At 32.2% G+C, this 25,574-nt stretch overlaps 2 protein-coding genes across 7 annotated transcripts in view; both read right to left on the bottom strand.

Moving 5' to 3' along the window:
• wnd (Mitogen-activated protein kinase kinase kinase 13 wallenda) overlaps positions 1–22,313 on the bottom strand; it is a 32,547-nt gene extending 10,234 nt beyond the window's left edge. For 5 of the 6 annotated variants that reach the window (XM_018537608.1, XM_018537636.1, XM_018537644.1 and 2 more), the window contains exons 1-2: positions 16,793–17,239; positions 6,861–7,030 (exon numbers count right to left, since the gene is read on the bottom strand). In XM_018537608.1, the coding sequence (XP_018393110.1) occupies positions 6,861–7,000 (140 nt within the window). In that variant the 5' untranslated portion in view covers positions 7,001–7,030; positions 16,793–17,239. Of the gene's footprint in view, positions 1–6,860; positions 7,031–16,792; positions 17,240–22,241 lie in introns of those variants that run through there. The other variant, XM_018537618.1, reaches the window with a different exon arrangement.
• LOC108772190 (tubulin delta chain) lies at positions 21,118–22,503 on the bottom strand. Its single transcript, XM_018537682.1, is given in 2 exon segments — positions 21,118–21,138; positions 21,141–22,503. Coding segments are annotated over 2 exon segments (1,344 nt in total). The 5' UTR covers positions 22,464–22,503.
• Positions 22,504–25,574: the final 3,071 nt, after the last annotated feature.

Genomic DNA, 25,574 nt, shown 5'->3' with positions numbered 1-25,574 from the left:
TATTAAAATATTACAAAAAACTATTATTAAAATATTATAATAAAAATATATAATAAACATTTATTAGTTTTGAATTACTTCAATATAAAAGAAAACCATTAATAGTTAATTAAGGCTAAAATAATTCAATGAAAGAACTTCGCTATTGTATAATATTGTAATTTGACCTGGAAGGTTTATTAAGTTTATAAATTGTAATTAAATAAAATTTTTAAAAAAACGTATTTTTAATTTTTTCTTTTGATCTATCTAATTGTAAGATTATATTTTCTTAAACAAAAGAGAGGTTACAAAACTTCATCTAAAAAATATATTATTTAGGAATAATCTAAAATTAAAAAAAAAAGAACAGTAAGAAAAGAAAGAAATTTTTTATTTTATCGCTTTCTTTTTATAATGCATTGTATAAAATTAACTTTTCAAAATTTCAACAAGATTTCACAATGATTTCTTTTAATGTACGATGAAACGATAAAATGAAAAGCAGAAATTTCATGCGTGTGCGAAGGGAATTACATAAACAAGACGGAGTGCTTGTGTTTAAACTGATTATCAGTTGTTGAATTTATTGATAACCGATACAGCGCGCAAGAAAACTTCCAGTGCACGATAATTTTACTCAAATTTTGATATACGTAAGTGATAGAACCCTCTAATAGAAGTAGAACTAGTCATCTATCGCGTCGTGAAAAATATCAAAACAGTTCTGATATATTATTTATACTATAGAGTATAGCTATATTTTCACGCCAACCAATATTATCACGTCGCGTGCTTAAACGACGACAGAGTGTCGCTTGTTATACATGTTATCGCTATATATCGTAGAATGTCAGTTGTATTCATTAGATATGTTAATTACTGCTAAAAGTCTGGCGGTAAAAAATTTTGATCTTCTAATTGTAAGCTCCCTGCACGAACATACACCGAAACTAAAAAGAAAAAGAAAGAAGGTATGAAATTGATAGCAAAAAATCACAGAGTTGGGAATATATGTATATAATATACTTTACAAAAGTAATTTGTTATCGATTTTTTTCTGAAAAATAATTCATTACTGTTAGTCGCTATTGATCAATTATTTTAACAAATAATATTTGTTTCATCATTATATTGTAAAAAATAACGAATCGTTACATTTCCGTTATCTTTTTATCGAATTTTAATAATCCTCTTTTTAGAGTGGCATCTAATAGTCTTGATTATTAATTAACTAGTTCGAGATCTATACAGATTAATCGCAACATAATCAAACATAATACTTTCTCCTTTTAAAATATATGTACATTCATACATATTTATTGTATGTATACAAAGTAACGATAAAAGTAACGATTATATTCATTATCGTTATCCAAAAAAGTAACTGTTATCATTAATAATATTACAAATAAAGTAATACATTGTTGTCGTTACTCAGTTATTACTAAAAAGAAAACAATTATAACGATAATGACACTATATTAAAAATAACATCCTAATTTCATATATACAAGGTATCCCGTAAAAACGGAAACAACGCTTAAGGGGAGCTTCCTCAAATTATTTTAAGACGAAAATTCTAATACCAAAATGCTGGGACAATAATAATTTTTGAATTATAAGCATTCAAAATTAGTGAATATTATACCGCCTTAATGCATTCGAGTATAGTACGATATGCAAATCGTTAAAATTGAAAGCTAATTATTGCTTCAAATATCGATATAAAGATAATGTATGTAAAAATACAATTAATATTTATTATTATGTTTAAAAAAATATCTTCCCTCGACATTTTGGATTTTTGTTTCAAAATGATCTCAGGGATCTCCCCTTAAGCTTTGTTTCGTTCTCTTCGTAGGACATCCTGTATATTTTTTTTTGGCAAAAAGATTATATTTAGATATTAGATTAAAATGTGTATGGTTCGGTTAAGAAATATATTTTTAACATTAATACAAGTTGGATTTTAAGATAATTTTCTATTCCTTAATAAAAAAAAATGAATTGTCAGTTTTTAAAAATATTTTTTGTATCTTTGAACGATAAATTAGCAATTAAAGATGAAAATGTTTAAGTTTAAATTGTTATTTTTATGAAAGTTAAATCTTGTATCACTGCGTGAGAATGAGATTGTATGCCAGTCAAGATCAATTCGGATAGATCCAATGCGACTGGCAGGCGTTGAGTCTCCTCGCAGACTCCTCATGAAATGTTATCTCACTCAATCTCATTCGCACACAGCGGTGCTCTACGTACACGAGAAATCGCACGAACGTTCATCAAATTCTAATAAATAAACTAATGCTAATATAGTAAAGAAACAGTAAGAGAGCAATTATTATCAGACGAGACAACAAAAATATGAATGAAAATTACTTATAGTTTACAAATTTAAAATTAGCTCAGGAAAAAAAGTGATTGCACAGTGACACATTTTGAACGATAATGACTTTTTAGTGGCTTGTCAAAAAAAGTAATATATAAAAGTGATTTAAATGACTGAATAGTAGCGCTGTCGGAGTGAGAGTGGCCTTGGAAACACGAGCGACACTGCCCTTGACAGAGGATTACGCCGATCGTCGCGACTTTGAGATAAAACGATTGTCTTCGGTATAAGCCTTTTCTTATCGTCCTCCTCTCGCGAATACCTACGTAAGAAGTTGAGCGTAAACGTATGTATAGGTACATGCAAGAACGTACAGCACGCCGTAATACGAGCGAATCGAATAAATGTGCATAGTACGTGCATGTACGTTGCCGTGGCCTTCGTATCAGCTGTCTGATGGCGTCACTCAATGAGAGGCGTGCTGATCGCCGTAAACAAATACACCAGACTAACACGAACTGAATTCTTTACATTATCTAGCTTTAGTTATATTACGTCATACAACATATGGTATATATATATATATATATATATATATATATATATATATATATTACTTACCTGTTATTATTTTATTTTCAATTTTACCTCGTATTTTATTGCTATTATTAATACTTATTTAACAAGTTGACTACAATATGTTATTTTCCGTGTTATTCCACATCTAATGTAGTAAGCGATTGTCGATTGAGCACGTCGTATGATAACGCCGTCTATACCATATGTATATTCGTTCTTTTCATATTTTTTTAATTATTCTTGATTGCATGCGTTTCTATAGATTGTTTTAATTTGCAACTGTATTATGTCACTATATCACTAACGAATCCATAGAGGGCGCCATGACTCTCTCCTTGAAGTCTCATTTTTTAAAAAATATAGCAAAATATTATAAGTATTATTAATATTTCTGAAATGTGCTTAATAACAATTTCGATATTTCAAAAGTATTTTTTAATTTAAGGCACTCTTAACTACAAAAAATAAAATGTTTTATAAGTTTTATATATTTAAACAATACTTTTTTAATATAATAATTAATAATTTAATATACCAGAAGGTTTGCGGATTATCGCCGTGTCTTTCTTCATTATTAATGCCTTCATTATTAAAGGCATTAATAATGAAGAAAGACACGGCGATAACCCGCAAACCTTCTGGTATAATTGAAGAAAATACCCGTGAAGCCTTAAAAGCGTAATAATTAAATATATTCTATGTTTATATTTGATCTTAAAAAATGTTTTTCTTGCAATGCCAATGGCAAATTCCCCTCTTGAAAAATTTCTGGATCCGTCAATGCAATAACATCCGAAAAATGTATTTAAATTTGCATTATAATATAGGTATTTGAAAAAGATGCGTAAAATTCTAATTATTTTATATATATATATATATATAGCGAGAATGTTTTGTGTGAAAAACAACAGAATACAATTACATATTCGATAGAGAGAGAAATCCGTCAAATGTGTTAAAACTCAGTTTCTAAAAAGATGGAGTATTTTTCTGTATCATTTTTTTGTTCCGCAAAAATTGCAATTTCATCGTACGACTCGACGATACGAAAAGTGAGACTTGTATTTTTAACACACTTGAATCATATATATATAACGTTGGTTGTTTGTGCAAGCATCTATTATTATATATAGCATGATTATAACTCTATGGAAAACAATTAAGATGTTATTCTTTAAATCTTTTGGAGAGAATCTCACTTAAAAAGACTATAAATTGAGCCATTTTTGAAAAAAAGTGAAAATTTCCCACTCTTTTTAAAGTGCAAATATTTTCACTCTTTTTCAAAAACTGACTCAATTTTCAGTTTTTTTGGAATGAAATTTCATTCATTTGACATAGATTGCATCATTCTTTTATGAAAGAAAAAATATCGAAATATATTTAAGTATCGTTTGTTTGCTTTACAGTGTTGGAATATCATCAATATCCCATTATCAATAGCCATCAATATACCTGTTACACGTTCAAAAAACATCTTTTCTTACAGAAATCTTTTCTTACAGATACCTGATGAATGCCTTCTGATATGCAATATCATTCTTTTGACATTGATATAGTAACGACGCAGCATACCAGAGTAAAGTTTCGCACCCCGATGATCAAGAGAAAGCGTAGTCGTCACTGACATGAGAACTTCGTGAATTGTCAACTTCTGATTTTAGTGTAACTTTGTATACTTGCAACTTACATAAATAGATGAATTTAGAAAATAGCAGTAGAGACAAATAAACATACGAGATGAAATCACCTTCAATATGTAAAGCATTTTTCAATTTTTTTCGTTATATCGTATTTCAAAAACTATTTAAGATATCAAAAATGTCTAATACAAAAATTTTATATCAAAATAATCTCTATCTGCGTCAATAATATAAAAAAATAACTTTTTTAAAAATTTATCCTTTCAAAATTATTAGAAAAAAAAATATTATTGACGTAGATAAACAAGTTTATTACGAAACTTTTTTTCATACAGAACATTTTTTGATATCTCTGCTTTGCATATAAATAAAGGGTAATTCCACCCCTTAGAATCGTTTATTTGCCACTTTTTAAATTCATCTATAAGCTATAAGTATACAACTTCATTAAAATCAGAACTTGACACTTTGCGAGGTTCCCTTATGACTCTTGTGAGTTGCACGAAGAAGTAAACACATCGTTACTCTGTACTGAAATATTCTTATTTTCGTAAGATATGTGCGAAAAACATGACGAATTTACAACGGCACTTAAGATTTACGACGGCGAGAGAAATCATCGATATATTAACCGATACCTACATTTTGGAGCAGATACAGAAAAGTTCAATTATTCTTCTTAACGACCACTTAAAAGCCACTTTAACGATATTTTATCATTTTAACAATATCTCCTCAATAGGAGCGACGTCAATGTACGAAGCACCTACAATGACGACACTGACGCACGGTCGGTTTCGGAATGTCTAGTTTGTCTCCGACGAACAGCCGATAATGAATAACGACGCATCGGTCGCAAAAGAGAAGACGCATTACTCGTCGTTGTTAACGGAGTCGCTATCGCGAGCGCATTCCAGAGACCCGGACGCAACTTTCACGGAATCCGCTATCGCGTTATAAAGATCCGGGGGCGACTCTTCCGCGAGATTCGTCTCACCTCTTTGTCGCAGCGCTGGCCACATCGCCGGGTACTACCGCAACGGCGACGGCGGAGGTGTCGCCGGCGGCAGTATCGTCATTCTGCGTTGTTGGCTTCTTGAGAAAGAATCGCGTGAAGACCATCCCGTCGCGTACAGCATATGGACGTGCAACCGGAGCACTACTTCACCGCGAACGGCAATGTGGCCGATGAGAAACGAGTGTCGTCGTCACGTCACGCTATCAACCACCGATCGTGACCGATCGTTTCGGATCCACGAGCGACACGCACGCACGCACGCACGCACGCACGAAATGTATCCCACTTACTGACGGACGTGTAGAACAGCGGAGATCGCAGAGACTGTGGAGAGGAGAAGACCAAGAAAGACACCTTTGTCGTCTCTTTATTTCTTTCTCTTTCCTTCTCTCTCTCTCTCTCCCCCCCCCTTCTCCCTCCCTTCTTCTCGCTCTTATTATGTTATCTACTCGCTACCACATGCTATCGACAGCGCTTGCTTACGACGCAATGCGACGCGCGATATTTCAAATTCACAAATGTATAATACAAGATATCTATTAATATAATAATAATAATTACTAGAAACTTTTTTGGACCGTATAATTGATAAATAATAATAAACTAGAAGAAGAAAGCCATTTTACGGTCAAAGCTCTGGATCACAGTGCTTATTATAATTGTGTGAAATTTATATGCTGCGTATGTAGTCCCCCCATAAATCGCGACGCTGATAGTTTTTCAGCATTGATGCATACATACTTACTACCGCAGTAATATCACTTAGTTAAATTGACAAGCAATCTAACAATTTTTGATGCTTATAGCATCTTATGCGGTAGTAAGTATGTATGCGTCAATGCTGAAAAACTATCAGCGTCGCGATTTATGGGGGGATTACATACGCAGTATATAAATTTCACACAATTATAATAAGCACTGTGATCCAGCTTTGACAGTAAAATGGCTTTCTTCTTCTAGTTTAATAATAATAATGAATAAAAAGTCTCTAATTATAAGAGCCTTTTATCGGAGCTTATCGGAGATTCTTTTGCAAAATGTTCCCAATTACGTCCACACATAAATGAATCCTTATGAAGATTGCCAAAAGAGCCTCCTCGTCTCCTTTTCCCTCCCTCTTTCCTCTCATCCCTCTCTCTTTCTCTGTCAATCACTCTCGCTTCTTTTTTATCTTTTCATCCTTGTCTTTTGTTTAATTTCCCATATTATTATCAAATTATTATCAATTCTACACTAAATTATTGTGTTGCAAAACATCAATAATGAAATCTTATTGAGAATCAACAGTAAAATAATGACCTAAAATTACCTGTTAGTAAATATATGAGTCTCTGGATGGGGAGACGATAAAACCACTCTGTTGACGTCCGCGGACGTTCCCGTTTCTTCAGTTTCCAGATTGTACATTTCGGGTTGGGCCAGGGTCTCAGTCTCAGCAGGGGTGCGCATTCTCGTCTAAATGTCCGATTGTTGGTAGATCTGAAATAAAGTATCAATTCCATTATTCTTAATCGTTATCTTTATCTTTACCTTAATCGTTAACAAATTTGCATGAGTCATATTTTACAATAATAGTGCAAATAATGTAAAAAAAAATAGACTAAACGTAATGTTAGATAAAGAAAACATTATTAAATATAACATTATAGATGAGGAATACATAATATTAAATGAATAAGATAAAACTTTTTTTTACATTAAATAATTAACAATTATTTATAATAAATTTGAAGACAATTACACACTGAGAAAAATATTTAACATTTATTTAAATAGTATCAACTAAAATGTACTTAGAATAAATATTTACTTAATACGAAAAATAATAGTTAAATCAAATTAATGAATTTCTTATCAAATAAAAATGTCTATATTTAATCAATATATTTAGTCGGTATTATTCAAACAAATAATTTATTAAAATTTAATACATTTATTTCAGTATAATTTGATCAATGAAATTGAATTTACAAAAAAACGATCCTACATATTTGTATTAAAGATTATTCACAAGAAATAAATGATTATATTGCATTCTAGATTGACTCAGTCAGTCTAGAATAGTCGTTATAAAATACAATTAAATATAAAATTAGCCACTTTTAATGTTGAATTTTATTTTATTTTTATAAAATTTTTTTAATTTTTATGCATCTCTCTCATTATGTATGAAACGTATGATGATTAAAGATTTAATTTTATTCCGTGATAATATCATCAATTATTTCATCCAACTCTTGATATATTAAAAAGAATTTGCGCGTCATTCCCTGCGTTACCACCGTTGGAATGGATAAAAAGAGGAATAAGAAATCATCTTTGGTATATCTACTGTAGTATCTACTTTGTAGTATCTACTGTAGAGAGGCAGTCAGATTAAATGGAATGCCGATCTAGTAAAAGGTGTGGTATTTGCCGGTCCGCATACCAAACCGTAATATTCATTTATTTCATTTTATACGTAGATTTTTTAAGTCCCGGGTCCGTCCATGTATGTTATGCAAAACATTTTTCGCGGCTAGCAACTTTTGAAATAATAGAAAATTTTGTGAGTATAAACCGAAGAAAATATATAAATATAAGTATAATAAAAAAATAAAAAGTATACACAGTTTTACTATCAAATAAACAATAAAAACCCCGCACTAATTATACAGAAAATAGATCTCGATGAGTTAATTTTTATACGTATTATAATTTATAACGAGGTGAGAACAAAAACTATCATAAAATTCAATAATATATAATTTTAGAATAGTGATGTAACGAAAGTGCTCTGTGTAAACACAAATTTTACATTTTTAACACACCGATAAAAAGTTATTTATTATTAAGCTTGTACCTGTATGACATCTTTTATTCGCTACATTACGTTATAAGTTACATATATATGTAAAAACTAACTCATTTCACCGAGACAAAATTTTCCATATGATTAGTGCAGGATTGCTTATAAAATATTGTAGTTTTCTTCTAGTGGTATTCAAACAAATGATTCTAACATACCGTCTAACAGTTTATGTTTGAACATTCCAAAATATGAGAACGTTCGAGTTTCAAATTAGAAATCAATGATCGACTTTCATGTCCGAAGATTCAATAATTCATTAAATTTAGGAAACTTTTTATGAAGCTTTACATTAATTATTATTATTAATTTACATTAATAATTACAAATAAAGACTTATTCGTTTCCCGAATTGATTAAAATATCGATCTGTGTGTGAACAAATCTGTTTGAAGTTCTTGCAAAAAAATATTTATCGATAATAATGTGATAAACAGAAAAGCGAATTATATATGTATATGTACGTAATATTTGTTCCACGCATGCTTCACACACCCCTTGTACAAAAGACGGAAAAAGAAGAAACCAGGAACTCCTCCAGAATGACTCACGCCATAGGTGCGCCCGCAATTAATCCCGTGCACCTGGATCGAAGTCTTGCCAAGATCCAAGTTGCTTATACCTGACAACCCCTGGAAACACTGTTGACTCTAGCATGCACACGCGAATATTCGTTCAATATCATCCTCAATAAATAGAAAATTCGTTTATTCTTTCTAAATTACTCGGTTGTTACATTATTCGTTATTATTTTCGTCTTGTATTAAGTTTCATAAATATAAATAAGTTTTTTTTAACAAAAGCGTTAATAATAAATATTATACGTATGTATAATAAATATAATTTGTTTCATAGATGTTGGTAACCCTTCAAAATGTATTATAATATTATATTATAAAATATATTACTTGAATAGTGTAATATAACAATAAATATATATAAATAAAAATTTATAAACATACGTAATTTTTAATTTGTTCAAATGACATTAATTTACTAATTAAGACGCGGAGATACACAAAGATTTTAAATAAAAATATTAAATGAAAGTTTCATGAAATATTTAGAATAAAAGGGAATTTGTAAAGCTATGTGAAAAGTACTATTACTGTTCCAAGAAAATAAACAGCCCGGTTATATATATTTCAAAAATTTGCTAATTTTGTTCAAAAAAAAGTAAATTTTAATGTGAGGGGTGTACACCCTCCGTTCTAATTCTATGCACCCTGTATATACGTAAATTGCGACCTCGATCAGATATAACTCACATACAGCCATCTGACAGAAATAGCAGCGAATAATGGCATCGCATATGCATATGTTAGTTTACATATTCCATGTGACTTGTCTAAAATATTGTATATAATATGTATATTGTATAATACTTTTTAACAAAAGCAGAAAAAAATTAGAAATGTCTCAATTATTTTTCTTGTCTGTATAAATTTTATATAATATATTAATAATAATTACAAAGGAGGATATATCGGATTATTTATGGGTTGAGACGTTGAGAACACTTTAAATCAATTTAATTTTTTTAAATAGAAATACATGAATTGTCCTACACACTATATGTAGAATAATTATAAGAGTCATAGTGTATAAAAAATTCATATGCCATTAAAAAAAAATTAAGTTGACTTTAAAGTGTTCTCAACGCTTCCACTCATAAATTAGTTGTATTCATTATAATGCCCCCTCCCTCCCCCCTTTGTATTAAATACATTAGCATAAATATTTTTTCATATATCTTCAAATTTTACTAATAATTACATCGATCACTTTATATGATATCCTGTATACTATATACTGTCCTAAAAAGTTTCCAAACAAGGAACTTAAATTGCACAATATTTAGATCATAACTTGGTAAAAATGATCGCAGATAAAAAAATGAAACAATATTTTAAAGCTTGAAACTTGTACTTTAGTATGTTTTTTAAAAGTTTTTATCTTTACAGTTTTGTATCTTATAACAAAGATTACATTGTTGTGTTTCTTAAAATCACATACATTTAACAATTTGCAGCTTGAGATAAATTTTTGTCAAGTTTAATATTTTTACAAAATAGTACAGAGCTTTATCTACAAAGTGCTTTTTCAAAAATTTTCTTATAATTTTTCTTAATTAAATTACGTGACTCTGAAGCAAAACCTGTATAGTTTACAACTAATGTTGTATGTCATATGTTATACTTATTGCTAACTGATTATCAATATTTTGTATTATAAAAAAAATAATAGAAGAAACAATATTTTCAAAGAAATAGAAAGAATTTAAATTTCAAATTTCCTTAAATCCTGATAGAATTCTATGAATATCTCTGATTTTCTGATTTAAAAAATTCGAAAATTTCAAGTTAATTTTTAAGTTTTTTCTTTATAGGTTTTTCCCGGTATAATAAATCTTCTGAAAACACATACACACACACACACACACCAGATAAAAAGATATTAAACTTCTGTAAAACATATCTTGAAAGAAAAAATATCGTATGCGCCACAATTCAACTTTGAGATTTTCTCTCTCTGTCTCTCTCTATCTGTTCTATTTTGAGAATCACTGACTACCTGCTCCAAAAGATTAGAAGGATTTGAAGGAATAAACTAGAATGGGGGGGTCTAACAGGTGTGTTTAGCAAGGTACATACCTGCTTCTCGAAAGCTAACAGTAGGCATCAGAAATACAAACAGATGAAAAAAATTCGATCTTCATATAATTTTAAATATCATTTTAACAAATCTATACAATTTGAAAACTAAAAGAAAAGCTATTTAACGTGAAAAATTGGAAATTAGCACAACAAATGATTCTCGGATATTTTTGTTTAAAAAGATTCTACTCAAAGATGATCGAAGATCATTGTAAAACAAATATTCTTCGTTCTAGCGACACTCTTAGTATATACTTAATAATAAATGAAACAATATTCTTTATGAGGTTCCTTATAGGCATCTTCGAATATATTTCCTCTATTCTAATCTACTGTCTACTGCACAAATATTATTACTTTTATGGACAATATGACGTGAAAACAATTGGGAGGCACTGTGTTGTAGGGAGAAGCGCAAGCTCGCGCGTGTGAAACATTGCGTGTGCGAATTGACCTGCGTACACAAAGGTAAGCCTGCTCTCGAGGGTCGTCACTGCACGAAGAACGGTCCTTAGGGAAAAAATGACAAGGGTGGAGAAAATAAAAATCCATTCCGAACGTCGTTAAATAAGTGTAACGGTGTTGGCTGAGAACGCCATTCTCATGCGTCATTCGAACTGCTAGTAACCAGGGTTCTTGATCGATCAAGCAAGTTCTTATTTAGCTCTTTTACTACATTAATTACAGTCTATTTTCTTTTACGTGTAGAACCTGATCTTAATCAGAAGTTTCGCATAGCTTCGTTGAATGACTCTTAAACGTTGTTATATAGTGTGAAATGAATTTCAGAAAGCGTTTTCAGGAAACATTTTTAAAGAAATGTCTAAAAAAAAAACTTAGACATATTTTTCCTATAAAAATTTTTTGGCATATTTTAAATAAAATATAATTTGTATTTCTTCTCTTCGACATTTTTTATTATCTTTTCTAAAATATTATACTATACTACTTTTTTTCAGCTTTATAATTAATAAAGAATAAATTTAAAATAAATTAAAATTATATAAATATAAATTTATAAAATTAAATTAAGCTATTTAACAAAATTATATTTTTCTACAAGAAATAAACAACAATCATAACTTAATAATTAACACTACAAAGACAGTTTGAAACATTTCAGTTTTAAAAAATTAGAAACACATTAAAACTTTTTAGCTACTCCAATTTATGATATTAAAAAATATTACAGTATTTTTTTATTTCTAAAATTTCTATAATCTCAAATATGTATTGATTTCTAATGTTCCAATTAACAATATAAAACGAGCAAGGAAGTTAATTAAACAAAAAATGCTAAATATAGATGTTAATTATGCAAAGTCGGGCTATAAAACACCTTACTTATTCATGTACTTATAAATAGAAAGAAAATGGGAGTGAACTTTATAAAAATATACTCGAGCGTATTCGACGATTTTATCTGTTCGTCTCACGTATATTATCGATCGCGCCAAGCCACTCATGTATGAATGAAGTCGCCCCTTGGAGTCTCGTAAATAAACACATGAATTGCGCGGCCGGATCTTTAAAAGACAATTTACGCATGCTTCTGCCGTCGCGCATCCTCTGGCATTGAAATCACCTACCGATAATGGCCAGTGATTGCAACGCTGTTCACGATGACGCAGATAATCATCAATTAATGAACCGATTTACTTGTATCGTTATTAGTTACTTTCATTACTGAACTTCTCGCAGCTTTCTTTTTACTGCTATATTTACTAAATAATTATAGCTTATACAACACAGATTATTTCAGAAATATTGCAGCACTCTTGTAACATTCCAACAATATTGTGGCAATCTTGCAGCATTTCAGCAATATTATAGCAACGTTGCAAATATTGCTGCAAGCTGTATAGAAAAATTATATTTAAAAAATTGTCCGATAATTGTCATATATCTGGTAGATATTAATAGTATTTAAATGCACTATGTACGTGTATCGAATTCTTTTATTATTTCCAAATAAAATTTTAGATCTTAAGATCAATGTAAAAAAGCAATAATAACGAGATTTTTGTTATCAATGTTAACGCGAGTCTTCAAAATTGCAGTTGGATGATTTCTTCCAAGAGAAATATAATTCATCTGATTTAATATAGAAAACGATGTCTCAATCATTCTATTAAAATCAGTTTTGTAATGTTATTATACTATAAGAACGCTTTCTCTAAATTATGCTTTGATACACGCAATTGCATAAAACACTGTTTATACACATTTAACAATCACTCTATCTCGTGATCACCATTTTAATTGTTTTTGTCGAATAAACCAGTCTATAAAGATATTTTTTCCATTTATCAAAGCTCATCAATATATGAATATTACATTAGAATTAGAGATAATTTATTCTTATTTAATTTTATCGTTGCGTTTAATACTGTCAGTGCTCTGTTTTAGAATTTATACTGTTTTATAATTATACTTATATTAAACGCAATGACAAAATATTTCTTAATGTTTCCTTTAGTGCAAGATCAATTTTCTGTGGTCAAGTAAAATTGAGTTTTATTCTTCAATTTATCTTACGTTTAAGCTTCATTAAATGTCTTCATAATCCTCTTTATGATATAATCCTAGGAAGATTAAGAGGTTTCTACCAGGACAGGATATTCCGGTATGCGCAATAAAATCTTTTCCTACTGTCATTTACATAAATTAAACTGTTATTATAATTCCATCGGACTAACCGCGAGAGATGTATTAATATAGCGCATAATCTTTCAAGCATTTCATATTCGTTGCACCGTCACTTAAATAAATCGTTGGAACGGAATTATTCCCGCAATGGTGAAAGGGTTGATCGACGTATTAAGTGTATACTGAAACAAAGTATAGACGAGATCAGAGAAATAATTACGTAAAGCTACACAAATGTAGATTTAACTGTCAACCAACCTGTATATATTATATATATATATTTTATGATAAAATAAAATCTCTTCAACCCGTGTTACATTACGCATTGAAAGCTGAGATTGCGAATTAGAGATTAGAATTTGACTAGCCAGATAATTTTAATTTCAATTTGTTTCGTTCTAATTGGCTGAATTTTAATCTTTGAAAGGAAACAAGATTGGCTGAATCGAGAGAGATACAAATCAGGATAAAATTCGAATCCTTTTTATGTTGTAATCTTTTTGCGAAATCAGCCTTTTTGCAACAGACGCACTGAAAAGAAATTCACTAAATCTTAATAAATATATATATTTCTTTGAATCTTTCTTCTACTAAATACACAATTACTTACAGTAAATAAATAGTTACTCAATAAAAAAACATGATAGTTAAATTAAATTAATGATTTTGGTATCAATTAAATACATATATTAATAAATACTTATAAAATGTAAGGTAATCAAAAGGCTCAGTTGAATAGATCACAAAAACAAACAAGATGCCAATATGAGCCAACAGAAGTTCTTAGTGTGTACTTTTCATACAATTTATTAGAAATAAATAATAAAACGTATTCGTTTCGACCTACGGTTAAGGTCCTCTCTTCAGTACATGTTGAAATAATATAAAATTAATAATTAAAACTAAAAAATTACATATATGATGGTAGTGCATACAACTATACTTAATTCAAGTGCGAGATAAGAAATACTAAGGTAGTAATGTCCAAATTAAAGTCGAATCTTGTTCATCAAATTGTTAAATTTAATGATTGTCAAGATTAAACGATTTTTTGTATAGATGATGTACAGGTTCCATTAAACTGCGCAGTTTAATAAAATTTAAATGAAAATTATTAAACACGACATAACTGTTTGACGGACAGATGTAAAAACTAAATACTTATATTTAATAAATATTTTCTCAAAATTATTTAGACAAATATATTTATTAAAATTTAGTATTCTTTCAGTGCAGGAATACAAAAGCGATGGACATCTCTGTTGATTTTACATAATTCAAATTGCTCAAGGCACATGCGATTGCAATTTTCACGGAAACCTAATTTATTCGGTCTAATCTTTATACCTTTTTGTCGAGAATGACGCGTCCTTTTACATCGCAACGATAAGTCCGTTTTAATTGCACTCCAGTACAATTCTAGCGAATCGGTTGCACGCACTAGTGCGCATCAAAGGTCATCGCACACAAATTGACGTAAAAGCGTACATTTAGCATACAAACAGTTCGCAAACAGAACGCTGGAAAGTAAGTCGTCATATTATAATATTTGGCAGAATATTAACCGAGGCGCTTCCGCGTTACACTTATGCACTCTGACCTTTAACTCCTATATGAAGTAAACGTCACTCTTTAAAAAAACTAATGTTTACGACAGAAATTTCATATAAACTTCGTACTTTTGAAACGTAATCTGAAAAAAAAACGCGAGAAATCGATGCGACGCGCGAACAAACCGCAATACTAATAAAAATTTGTCAATCAACACGCGCAAGTCCAGTTCCGGATTTTCTTACGCATCTCCATTCTCCTCCTCGTCACCCCGGAAGAGTAAACATTACGTCTACGTCACCTCGGATGTGACAAACACGAAAAGTACTTGGATATCAATTTGATCCCTTTTTAATTTCTATCTGCGTCTAAATATAAATCAATCTATTTCTATAAGATTTCAAAGTAAACAGCGTTCATAATAACGTATGCACTTATAGTAAATAACAAACTAATTTGAGTCAAACTGAATACATTTTCTTGAGTTAAATTGTTTATTGGTTTAATCCTATTGTTTTGTTTTAACGACATATTTGAGTAGAAAGGTGGCATATTATCTATACATGTAATTAAAAATAACTCAAATTGTGTGGGTATATCTTATTTATTATAATATTTAACTGTGTAAATCAATCTCTGTGATGAGTAAACAACGTCCACATTAAATATAGCCGCTTAATAAATAGTAATAGAATGAATGTCTACATTGGATTATAATACACATTAAAGGTTACTCTAAAGTGTCCAAATGCAGGAGCATAATATACCTTTTGCAATGAAATAATACATGTGTATTCTATTAAATAACATGACAGTGTAAAATTAATGGGTATTTATGTTTACAATATTTATATACTTTATATTAACTTTATTAATTTCATGTATAACGACTTTTAGTATTTATTAATGTAATATCCCAAGGAGAACGAAGTGTCGAAATGTCAATTTAACGTGATATTGACTGAATTTATATCGTTTCTTCGTCTCGATTCAGTCAATATAACATCAATAGATATTATTTCGACTTTTTGTTCTCAGGATGTAATGCAAATGATCGAGAATTCGCATGAACTTTGAATCAATTTAATAAATTTTTTCAGTTGAATCGATAACTTTATTATATTTCAGTCAAATTAACGACATTTCAAGTATAGAAGCAATCGCAATCTACATCAGGAGTAATTAAAAATAGCTCAAATTGAGTATAATTTCGCGCAAAGTGTAACTTGAACACGGGTGCAACCAGAAAACCGACGGTCCTTCACGGCGATCGCCTTGATCGCAGCCGAGCTTTCACTTTTCGCGATTTGCACAAGCGCGAGCGACCGAGCGAGTCCGTCCTCGCCGTCACTCGCCATACGGACGATACGAAAGCTTTCCTCGCGGGAGACGGGGGATGAGCGCGCGGGGCTCGTCTCTTTCTATATACGCGGCGGAGGAAACGGGAAGAGAGAGAGAGAAGAGACGCGCGCGTTTTATCGATCAGAGAGCGGCGCGGGCGGCGCGGCCGCGCTTGCTACCCTCTCGGCTACTCACCTGAACGGACGCTCTCCGTCGTCGCGACAACGGGAACGCTTCCTGCTGCTATTCGCAACGGAACGTCCGTCGCGGCGATCGTCTCCATTCACGCTCCCTGGCCGTCGCACCTTTGTCTCTCTCTCTTTTTCTCAGTTTTTTTTTTTTCCCTTCCTTCTCCCGAGAGCGGTTGTCACGACGCTACGTCCACCGTTGTAGCGGCTCGCCGCGAGCACGATTCGGGACTCGGTTCTTCCTCGCCGCGCGGCAAGTCTTCGTCGTCGCCACAGACGCGCAATACATATTAACACCAGGTCTCTCGAGGGAGTCCGGACACGCTCGCTCTCGCTTAGCACGCGCGCGATAGCGCGCGCGTGTGTTATCGCGCCGCTCTGCCTCGATTTACTCCACTCGCGCAGCGTACAACCCCGCGACGGCGACACCCCAACGCGCGACGCGTTCGACGGACACTGGACAAAATGGCGCGCGTCATTGTCCCGCAACTCCGACGCTAGAGCGCGCCCGATCGACGGGAGACGAAAGGAGTAACGACTAACGAGGAGATATCGGTGTGAGTTCGAGCGAGAGTCAGCGAGAGTGGAGGGGCCAGCTGGCGACGTCACACTGCGACGCGTGAAGGTGTATAGTAGAGAACCACGGAGAACGACAACGATGTGTATACGAAATTACGAACACGAACAGGTTCCCGTCTGCCGAAACCACGCCTTCCAGCCTTCTCGGTATTCAAGCCGCGTCGATATACCAATACCGGCTTACTTCTCTCGCAACCTAGCCCGGAAGCGAGATGTTTTTCAAATATTTCGCATCGAAAATAATACCGTTTTCCTCACCTTCCCAGAGCGATCCTGCAGGTAAACCAGTATCCCATGTATGTATCCGTATGTATATCTATCTTTGCGCATTCACCTTACATCCAGAGAAAGGTTTCTTCGATTCGAAGAAATGTTTCTTTGCTTCGCGGTCAAAGAAAAAATTTCTTCGATTTTAACCGTCATTTTTTTTTATACTTGAACATAATTTTATGAAATCAGATAAAAGAATTTATCATTTTTTTTTTAATCAAATAAATTTTTTTTATTTCAAAAAATTATGTTCAAATATTAAGAAAATATTCAAATCAAGGAGATTGTTTTCTTTACCCGTATAACAAAGAAACATTTCTTTGAATCAAAAAACCTCTCTCTGTACAGAGAACTTACAAGAAATCGAATCCGAAGTTAAACTGTAATCACTATGTGGGAAATATGAATGAAACGTGAAAACAATTTAGTATCTATTAATTGTTCTTTTAATTGAAACGTTATTCTTTGAAAGATTTATAAAAACATCGAAATGCAATAATAAATTTATTATAGAAACAAAATGTTCCTTGCGCGAATCTTATAAGAATTAAAAATCAAGTCATAACATATCTACTATATAAAAGCAACGATTACATCAAAGTTTGATTTTTATACGAATATATCTATACATGTGCCAGTTGGCCCCTCCACTCGCCGGCCGATATCTCCACCCGTCTATACAAAGAAAGACATTATTAATACAACAACAATCTAATCGAAAATAATTTTAACCTTTCGCCGGCGGACGCATGATCTCGTTGGACCCGCAAGTTATTTATTTTTTTCAACTACGACACGTAAGTCAAGTATGCTTTTCCCTTTCCTATTTTATATTTGTTGCGCTTGATGTTTCGGAGCAATTCAGCGAAATTTAGTGTAAAATTGTTATTACGAAAGATAAGTTCCTGCATTTTGCAATAATTTTCTATGTATTCTAGTTTAAAATAGCAATAAATGCAATCATTGTTCATAATTTTTGTATGTAATAATCAATAGTTTACTACATATTATAATTAAAAAAACTGCTTTCCAAACATTTTAAAACAATTTCACTCTTGGGTCACTTTTGATCCTGCGTTCGCCGTGCGTGCATCACGACGTCTGCTATCCGAGGGTTACTTCAATAAGATTAATGAAATAAAAAAATAACTCTAAACTTGGTATGGAATCTCACTTTAAAGAGTGAAAATTGAACCAGTCTCTTGATAAAGAATGGGGCTCAATTTTCTTTAATCTTTAAGAGTGAAATTTCACTCACTTTCAGAGTGAGATTCATTCTAAAAAGTTTTAAAGATAAGTCACTTATGTGTTTTTATTAAAATACACAAGAGACATGACGTATGTTTCATTATTATGATTAAATCGAAAGGATTAATTTTAATTAAACTGCATTGCTATATCGTGCTTTTTCGTGAACGCGCATGAATATATTTTCGATTATATTCGATTAATTGGATTATACATATATATTAGTGACTGAGAATTAGAAAGTTTATTTTATTCGAAATTATTAAGGAAAATTTAATTTTTATTCCTTGATTTTACTGCGATAATATAAAGAGAATACAGTCTCAATTTTGTGAGAGAATTTTGCCAGATTATACGAATATAATTTATATGTCCGTTCTAAGCAAGACAAAAACGTGAATATTTTTATACAAGATTGAATCCTAGCTCATGCGCTACCGAGATTCCATCGCATCATTCCTTGGATCGTTTCCGAGTGCGGAGGAGGGTAACGGTGGGGTGACAAGCAAGAATTCGTAGAAACGTTTTTCTCGTTTCTAGGAAACGGGGTAGTCGAGCTTCTCTTTCTGCATCTATATCGAAAGGCGCGCGCACGTTGCGCAGAAGATATCTGATACATCTTTTATAAGTGTGTTTGTATGTGTAATACACACACACACACACACACACACACACACACACACACACACACACACACACACAAATATAAGATGAATATTTATTGTAACACAATAGAGACGCAAGTACGCGTTCTGAAACACTATTAAATATATAAAAGGAACAATAATACAATCGCTTCAGTTAAATAACGTTTTGTTATTTTAACATTCTTTTATACGTCAAAATATAAATCAATTCTGAGATTTAGTTTCAAAGTAAACATCGTCCACATTCATATGTATACATTTAGCAAATAATCAATTAAATTTTAATCAAATACATTTTCTTGAGTTTAATTGTTTAGTCAAATTAATAATATTAGATAAGTACACACAATGGCGATCTAAAAAAATTATTAAAAATAACTCAGATATAATTTGACATTATAAGTTTAACAGTGACGTACTGTGTACGTCGTAATGTATGACGTAGAGTGTAATGTAGAAATGTGACACATATATTATGACGAGATACACATCGTGCGCGACAATGTCGCATATCTGCAGGCATAACAAGCTTCTCATCTCGCTTTTCTTCAGTAATCAATCTTTTGTTCCGTGTATCGACGCCCGCCCTCCCACTTATAATAGGTACACAAATTAGTTCGGTCCGTTTTTTGTATTCAAAAATACATTTATTTCAAAACAAAATGAATTAACAGATTAATTAAAGCATTGTCCATCGCTGGCTACTACTTTTTCCCATCTCTCAGGCAATTTTCGAATTCCATCTCGAAAAAATGACTCGTCTTTGGAGGCGATCATCTGTTGGAAAACGAACCGAACTAATTTGTACTCCCAATACTTCTTTTTGTATACTGTTTCCTTCTACTCGAAAGTTTCTTTCATCATCGTGTCCGCAGCCGCAACCTGGTCGATTCCCAAATGACGTCATAACCACTCGCCCATCCCTCTTCATCTCGTAGTAACCGTGACCGTGACATTCAAGGTCTCACGTAAGCGCCCACGCGCTATTTCGAAAAAGCGTAGGAGAGACGAAAGAGAAAGAATTCGGAAATAAATTTGTATTTAAGAAAAATATCAAGGACTAGATTAAAAAACCTGTGGTTTTGGAATAATGAATTTCCGCATATTTTCGAGCTGATATGAATAACTATATAATTAGGTATAATTTGTTAATATTAAAATTTATACATAAACCTATTAAGATGTTTAATATAATTTTATTGAAATATAATCTCTATTTTTTTAAATATATACATATATACACAATAAACTTTCCATAATAAATGCACGATACTGCATCACATTTTCAAATAATTATAAAGAATTTTAAAATTTATTTAGTGTGTATTTTATAAAATTACAATAAGTTTTTTTATAAAGATGTTTTATAAATATGAGATTAGTTTTGGATTGATTTTTTCTGCTTAAGTACATAGTAAATTATCACAAATAAAAAAATATATTTTTCGAATACAAAATTATAAGGCCAATATTCAGTCGCTTTTTATTTTAAGACTGTCTTAAGATATTATATCAGAAAAAACTGTATTAGCATTTTAAAACATTTAAGATGGTTTTCAAGAATAGCCTAATACCAGCCTAAGAAAATTCAGTTTCCATTGTGGCTCTTTTAAGGTTTTTATATTCCTGCACTACGTTTTCTACTTTTGCAAAAGCTTGCAAGAAATCATCTTCTTCCAAACCAAATTGTTTATATTGATGCAAGAAAGCTGCACATTTGTAAGAGTCCCATGCTTTGTCTAGATATATATCCAATGGGCGATGTATCTCGGAATTATTGCTAACCAATGCCAAAAATTTATCTCGATTCAGAAACCTATGTTCTTGATGCAAATGTGTAAAGGAATTTAGAGTAATCCACTCTGGATAAAGATACTTGTTTTGCAAATCTTCCAATGCAATAATATCATTTTCTATAGATTTGCCACGTGTTACAAGAACATTAGACACACAAGGACTATATATGTGAGACATTATTGTTTTGCTCAGCGTAGGATTTGGTATCTTTAGTTGGGCATTAGTTAATTCTGCTTGCAACTTTGATACTCGAAGAGTCTGCTTTAAATGACGTATGTATACTTCCCATTTGTGTATAGGTTCGTACTGTAGAGATGTTGCAGGAGTATGTGGAGTACTCTTAACTGTCACAAATCTAAAATTAGGATGAGTAGCTATTTTGGATATTAAAAAATTTGTGTTACATCTTGCATTATTGGTAGGTTGAAAAACAGAAAGTAAATTCTCAGAAATGATGCTATTCATGTCATGCAATGTGGTATTAGAATTCTTCAATAGATTGGTACTCATAGAATACATCTGTTCATTCTCGAATAACACAGAAAGATCTACTTTATCTGCGAATTTGGCTAGAGTCAATATAGTATTATAATTTTGAGTGCAAACTTCTCCAAAGGTAAACGGTAGAACAATTGATGCAATGATAGGCTCAGTTTCATACTCCTCTCGTAGAAGCTCAACCATATGACTTCCTATACCGGATCCTGTACCACCAGCTGAACTAAGAAGCAGAAGAAATCCTTGAGATCGATCTAATTTCTCAATTTCCTGTCGCGTAACATTCAATACAGTATTTGACAAGCGTCGACTATTGATCATATAGCCATAAGCCCAGTTGTTGGCAGAACCACCACTAGATTGACAAACGACATTACTCGTTCGATACAGCCACGACGCGTTAACATTCTTGCATACCTTGTTGACGACCTTCTCTTCGGTATCGACGAGAATCGCCTTTGCAAAGTGTCGACCGCACTTTGCGATTCCGTCGAACCATTTCTCGATCGTATTTTCAGTATACTCGTAATTCGCACCGTAAGAAACGCCGGTACTCGAACTTCCTATATCAGAGGACACTTTCGAGAACAGATCACATCCGAGTTGATTCCCGCATTGTCCAAACTGCAAAGTGAGCATTTCCGCGGGTCTATTCACCTGCGATGTAAACAAATTGGTGTTGTCATCAACACATGTTCTTCCGTTGTTTATTAAATGTATTCCTGACACTACTTTAGCTCAGTTTCAAATGATTTAATAATAAAAAATAATTAGAATATTACAGTTCGTACACGAAAGAAATATTGATGTTTGACAAGTAATAATTTCCAAATTTACACGTTATTGACGTTGTCGCTTTCCGCCAATGTAAAATATGTAAACACCATAGAGTAGAAAGGAGAAGATCAAACACGAGGATCGATCGGGACGATACGACTTTAGTGCCATTGCGAGAAAAGTTAAAAGTTAGTCTAGTTAGGGCTGCGCACACAATGGAGGAACAGATATTAGATATTAAAATATTAACCTATCAGAATCGTGTATTCCGGTGTAACTAGTATCTGATAGATTAATATTTTAATATCTAATATCTGTTCCTCCATTGTACGCAGCCTTAGGGCTACGCACAATAGAAGAAGGGTCTGCGCACAATGGAGAAACAGATATTAGATATTAAAATATTAACCTATCAGAATTGTGTAGTCCGGTGTAACTGGTATCTGATAGGTTAATATTTTAATATCTAATATCTGTTCCTCCATTGTGCGCAGACCCGAAATATTAGAAACAGATATTAAATATAAGAATTTTAACCTATCAGAAAGCGCACATTCCACAGTACTGATAGGTTAAAATTCTTATATTTAATATCTGTTCCTAATATTTCTCCTATTGTGCGCAGCCTTAGGGTCTACGCACAATAGGAAAAATATTAGGAACAGATATTAAATATAATAATTTTAACCTGTTAGAAAGCGCACATTCCACAGTACACAGTTCTGATAGGTTAAAATTCTTACATTTAATATCTGTTCCTAATATTTCTCCTATTGTGCGCAGACCCTTAAGCCTTAAACACAATGCGAGGGAATAGCGATAGCGATAAGTTTCAACTTATCAGAAATCGAATACACCGGAATACGCATTTTTGATAGGTTAAAACTTATCGCTATCGCTATTCCCTCGCATTAGGTGCATCCAGAAGCATGACCGCTTACTAAGCGCTCAATGAGCTTTTTTATCTGATTGGCATATTCCATTAGGTCTAAAATAAAACCAAACAGGTATACAAGAGCTCAATGAGCGATCGTGCTTCTGGATGCACCCATTGTGTTTGGTGCGTCCATTGCTTGGTAAATCATCCATTTGCTTGGTAAAATGGTCTCGACCACGAACCAGAGAGAAACCTGAGAGCGGCCATGTGAATGCTTCTAACTCCCCGTACACTAGCGGCACCAACGTCCATTTTCGAGCTGCGGGAACTACGTACCATGTTCATTTTCGTGCCCCGCCGTCTCGCCGATAAAATCGTATCGTTGAAAGGTCGAAAACTCTCCAAAAAACAGTTATACAAAAAAACATTGTAACACACCCAAGTGATTATTTTACACTATTACGAAAAATATAGTAAACATAGGGTGGACAAACGTGGACAAACAGTGGACAAACGAATGAAATAATGATTTTACCAATATTCGAATTTAGAGATTTCAATTTCACAGAGCTGCTTTGTGAAGTTGGCACCTTAAATGCGAATATTGGTAAAATCATTATTGCATTCGTTTGTCCACTGTTTGTCCACGTTTGTCCACCCATTATTTTCGTCTGTCCACCATACACAAAGAAGTTATGCACAAAAAAAATTGTAACACCCCCAAGTGATTATTTTACACTATTACGTAAAATATACTAAACATAGGGTGGACAAACGAAAATAAGGGGTGGACAAACGTGGACAAGCAGTGGACAAACGAATGCAATTATGATTTTACCAATATTCGCATTTAGAGATTCCAACTTCACAGAGCTGCTTTGTGAAGTTGGCACCTTAAATGCGAATATTGGTAAAATCATTATTGCATTCGTTTCTCCACTGTTTGTCCACGTTTGTCCACCCGTTATTTTCATTTGTCCACTTTCCAAAAAACAGTTATACAGAAATAAATTGTAACACCCCCAAGTGGTTATTTTACACTATTACGAAAAATATAATAAACATACAGTGTATGTAGGATGGACAAACGAAAATAATGGGTGGACAAACGTGGACAAACTAATTATTATACAAAGTTCATCTTAATTATGGCGTTTCGTCCCAGCTTCCACTACTGGACTCATCAGTAAGGATAGTCAAAGAGTAAGGCATTGTAATGGAAGCCTACCTTAGACGCTTAGGATAGTTATTCAATCGAGATTCTATATAAAGGAATATACGCGTTTAAAAAAAAAATTATTTTAAAAAAAGATCGAATTTATTGGCTCATTGTCCTGTTTCTCTATATTAGTTTTTAAAAACTTATTGAGCCTTATTACAAACAATTTACAAAGTTCTATGACGTAAGATAAAAATTACACGAAATTGCCGTTTACAGCAGTCGAAAGAGTGAATCTTTACCTTACGCCATAGAACTTTGTGAAGTTTGTGAAAAATTTGACGAATATCCATTTATGTTCGTATAACTCCGTAAAGTATCAGTCATATTGAAATTTCGATTATAGATTTTGAAAGTAGAAATTTCAACTTTTAAAATGCTTTTTTATGTAAATTTTTTGTCTGCGATAATTTTAAATCGAGTTACAGTGTTCTAAATATTGCTCAATTTTTAGCGTGTTCGAAAATGTTCCTTAGATTTTGTTGAGTAGTATATATCTGTACAAATATTTACATATTAAATAAGAGTTCCCGAAACAGATTACTATTTACACTCTTCTTCGCTTATTATCATTAGTTCCAATCAATCTTTTTGTTGGATATATGTAGAACTGTTGTTTTTATTCCTGTACTGCCTGAACTAGTGCACACGATGCAATAAGTTAAAATGGAATAAATGTTTGATATTTATTTCGTTTCAACTTATTGTATTATGTGCATTAGTTCAAACAGCAAGAATAAAAAACAGAACTATCAAGTGAGGATTAGAATCAGAGCACAATCACGAATCAATCATTAATTGTCTCATGTACCATCCTAGGCATACATGGATTGAGGATCGAACATAAAATAACTACGAATCAATCACTATCACACAA

Source organism: Cyphomyrmex costatus, unplaced genomic scaffold (genome assembly GCF_001594065.2).
Source record: "Cyphomyrmex costatus isolate MS0001 unplaced genomic scaffold, Ccosl1.0 scaffold100, whole genome shotgun sequence".
Taxonomy (NCBI): Eukaryota; Metazoa; Arthropoda; class Insecta; order Hymenoptera; family Formicidae; genus Cyphomyrmex; species Cyphomyrmex costatus.
Note: the sequence above shows the minus strand (reverse complement) of the source record. Positions and strands in the feature narration are given on the sequence as shown.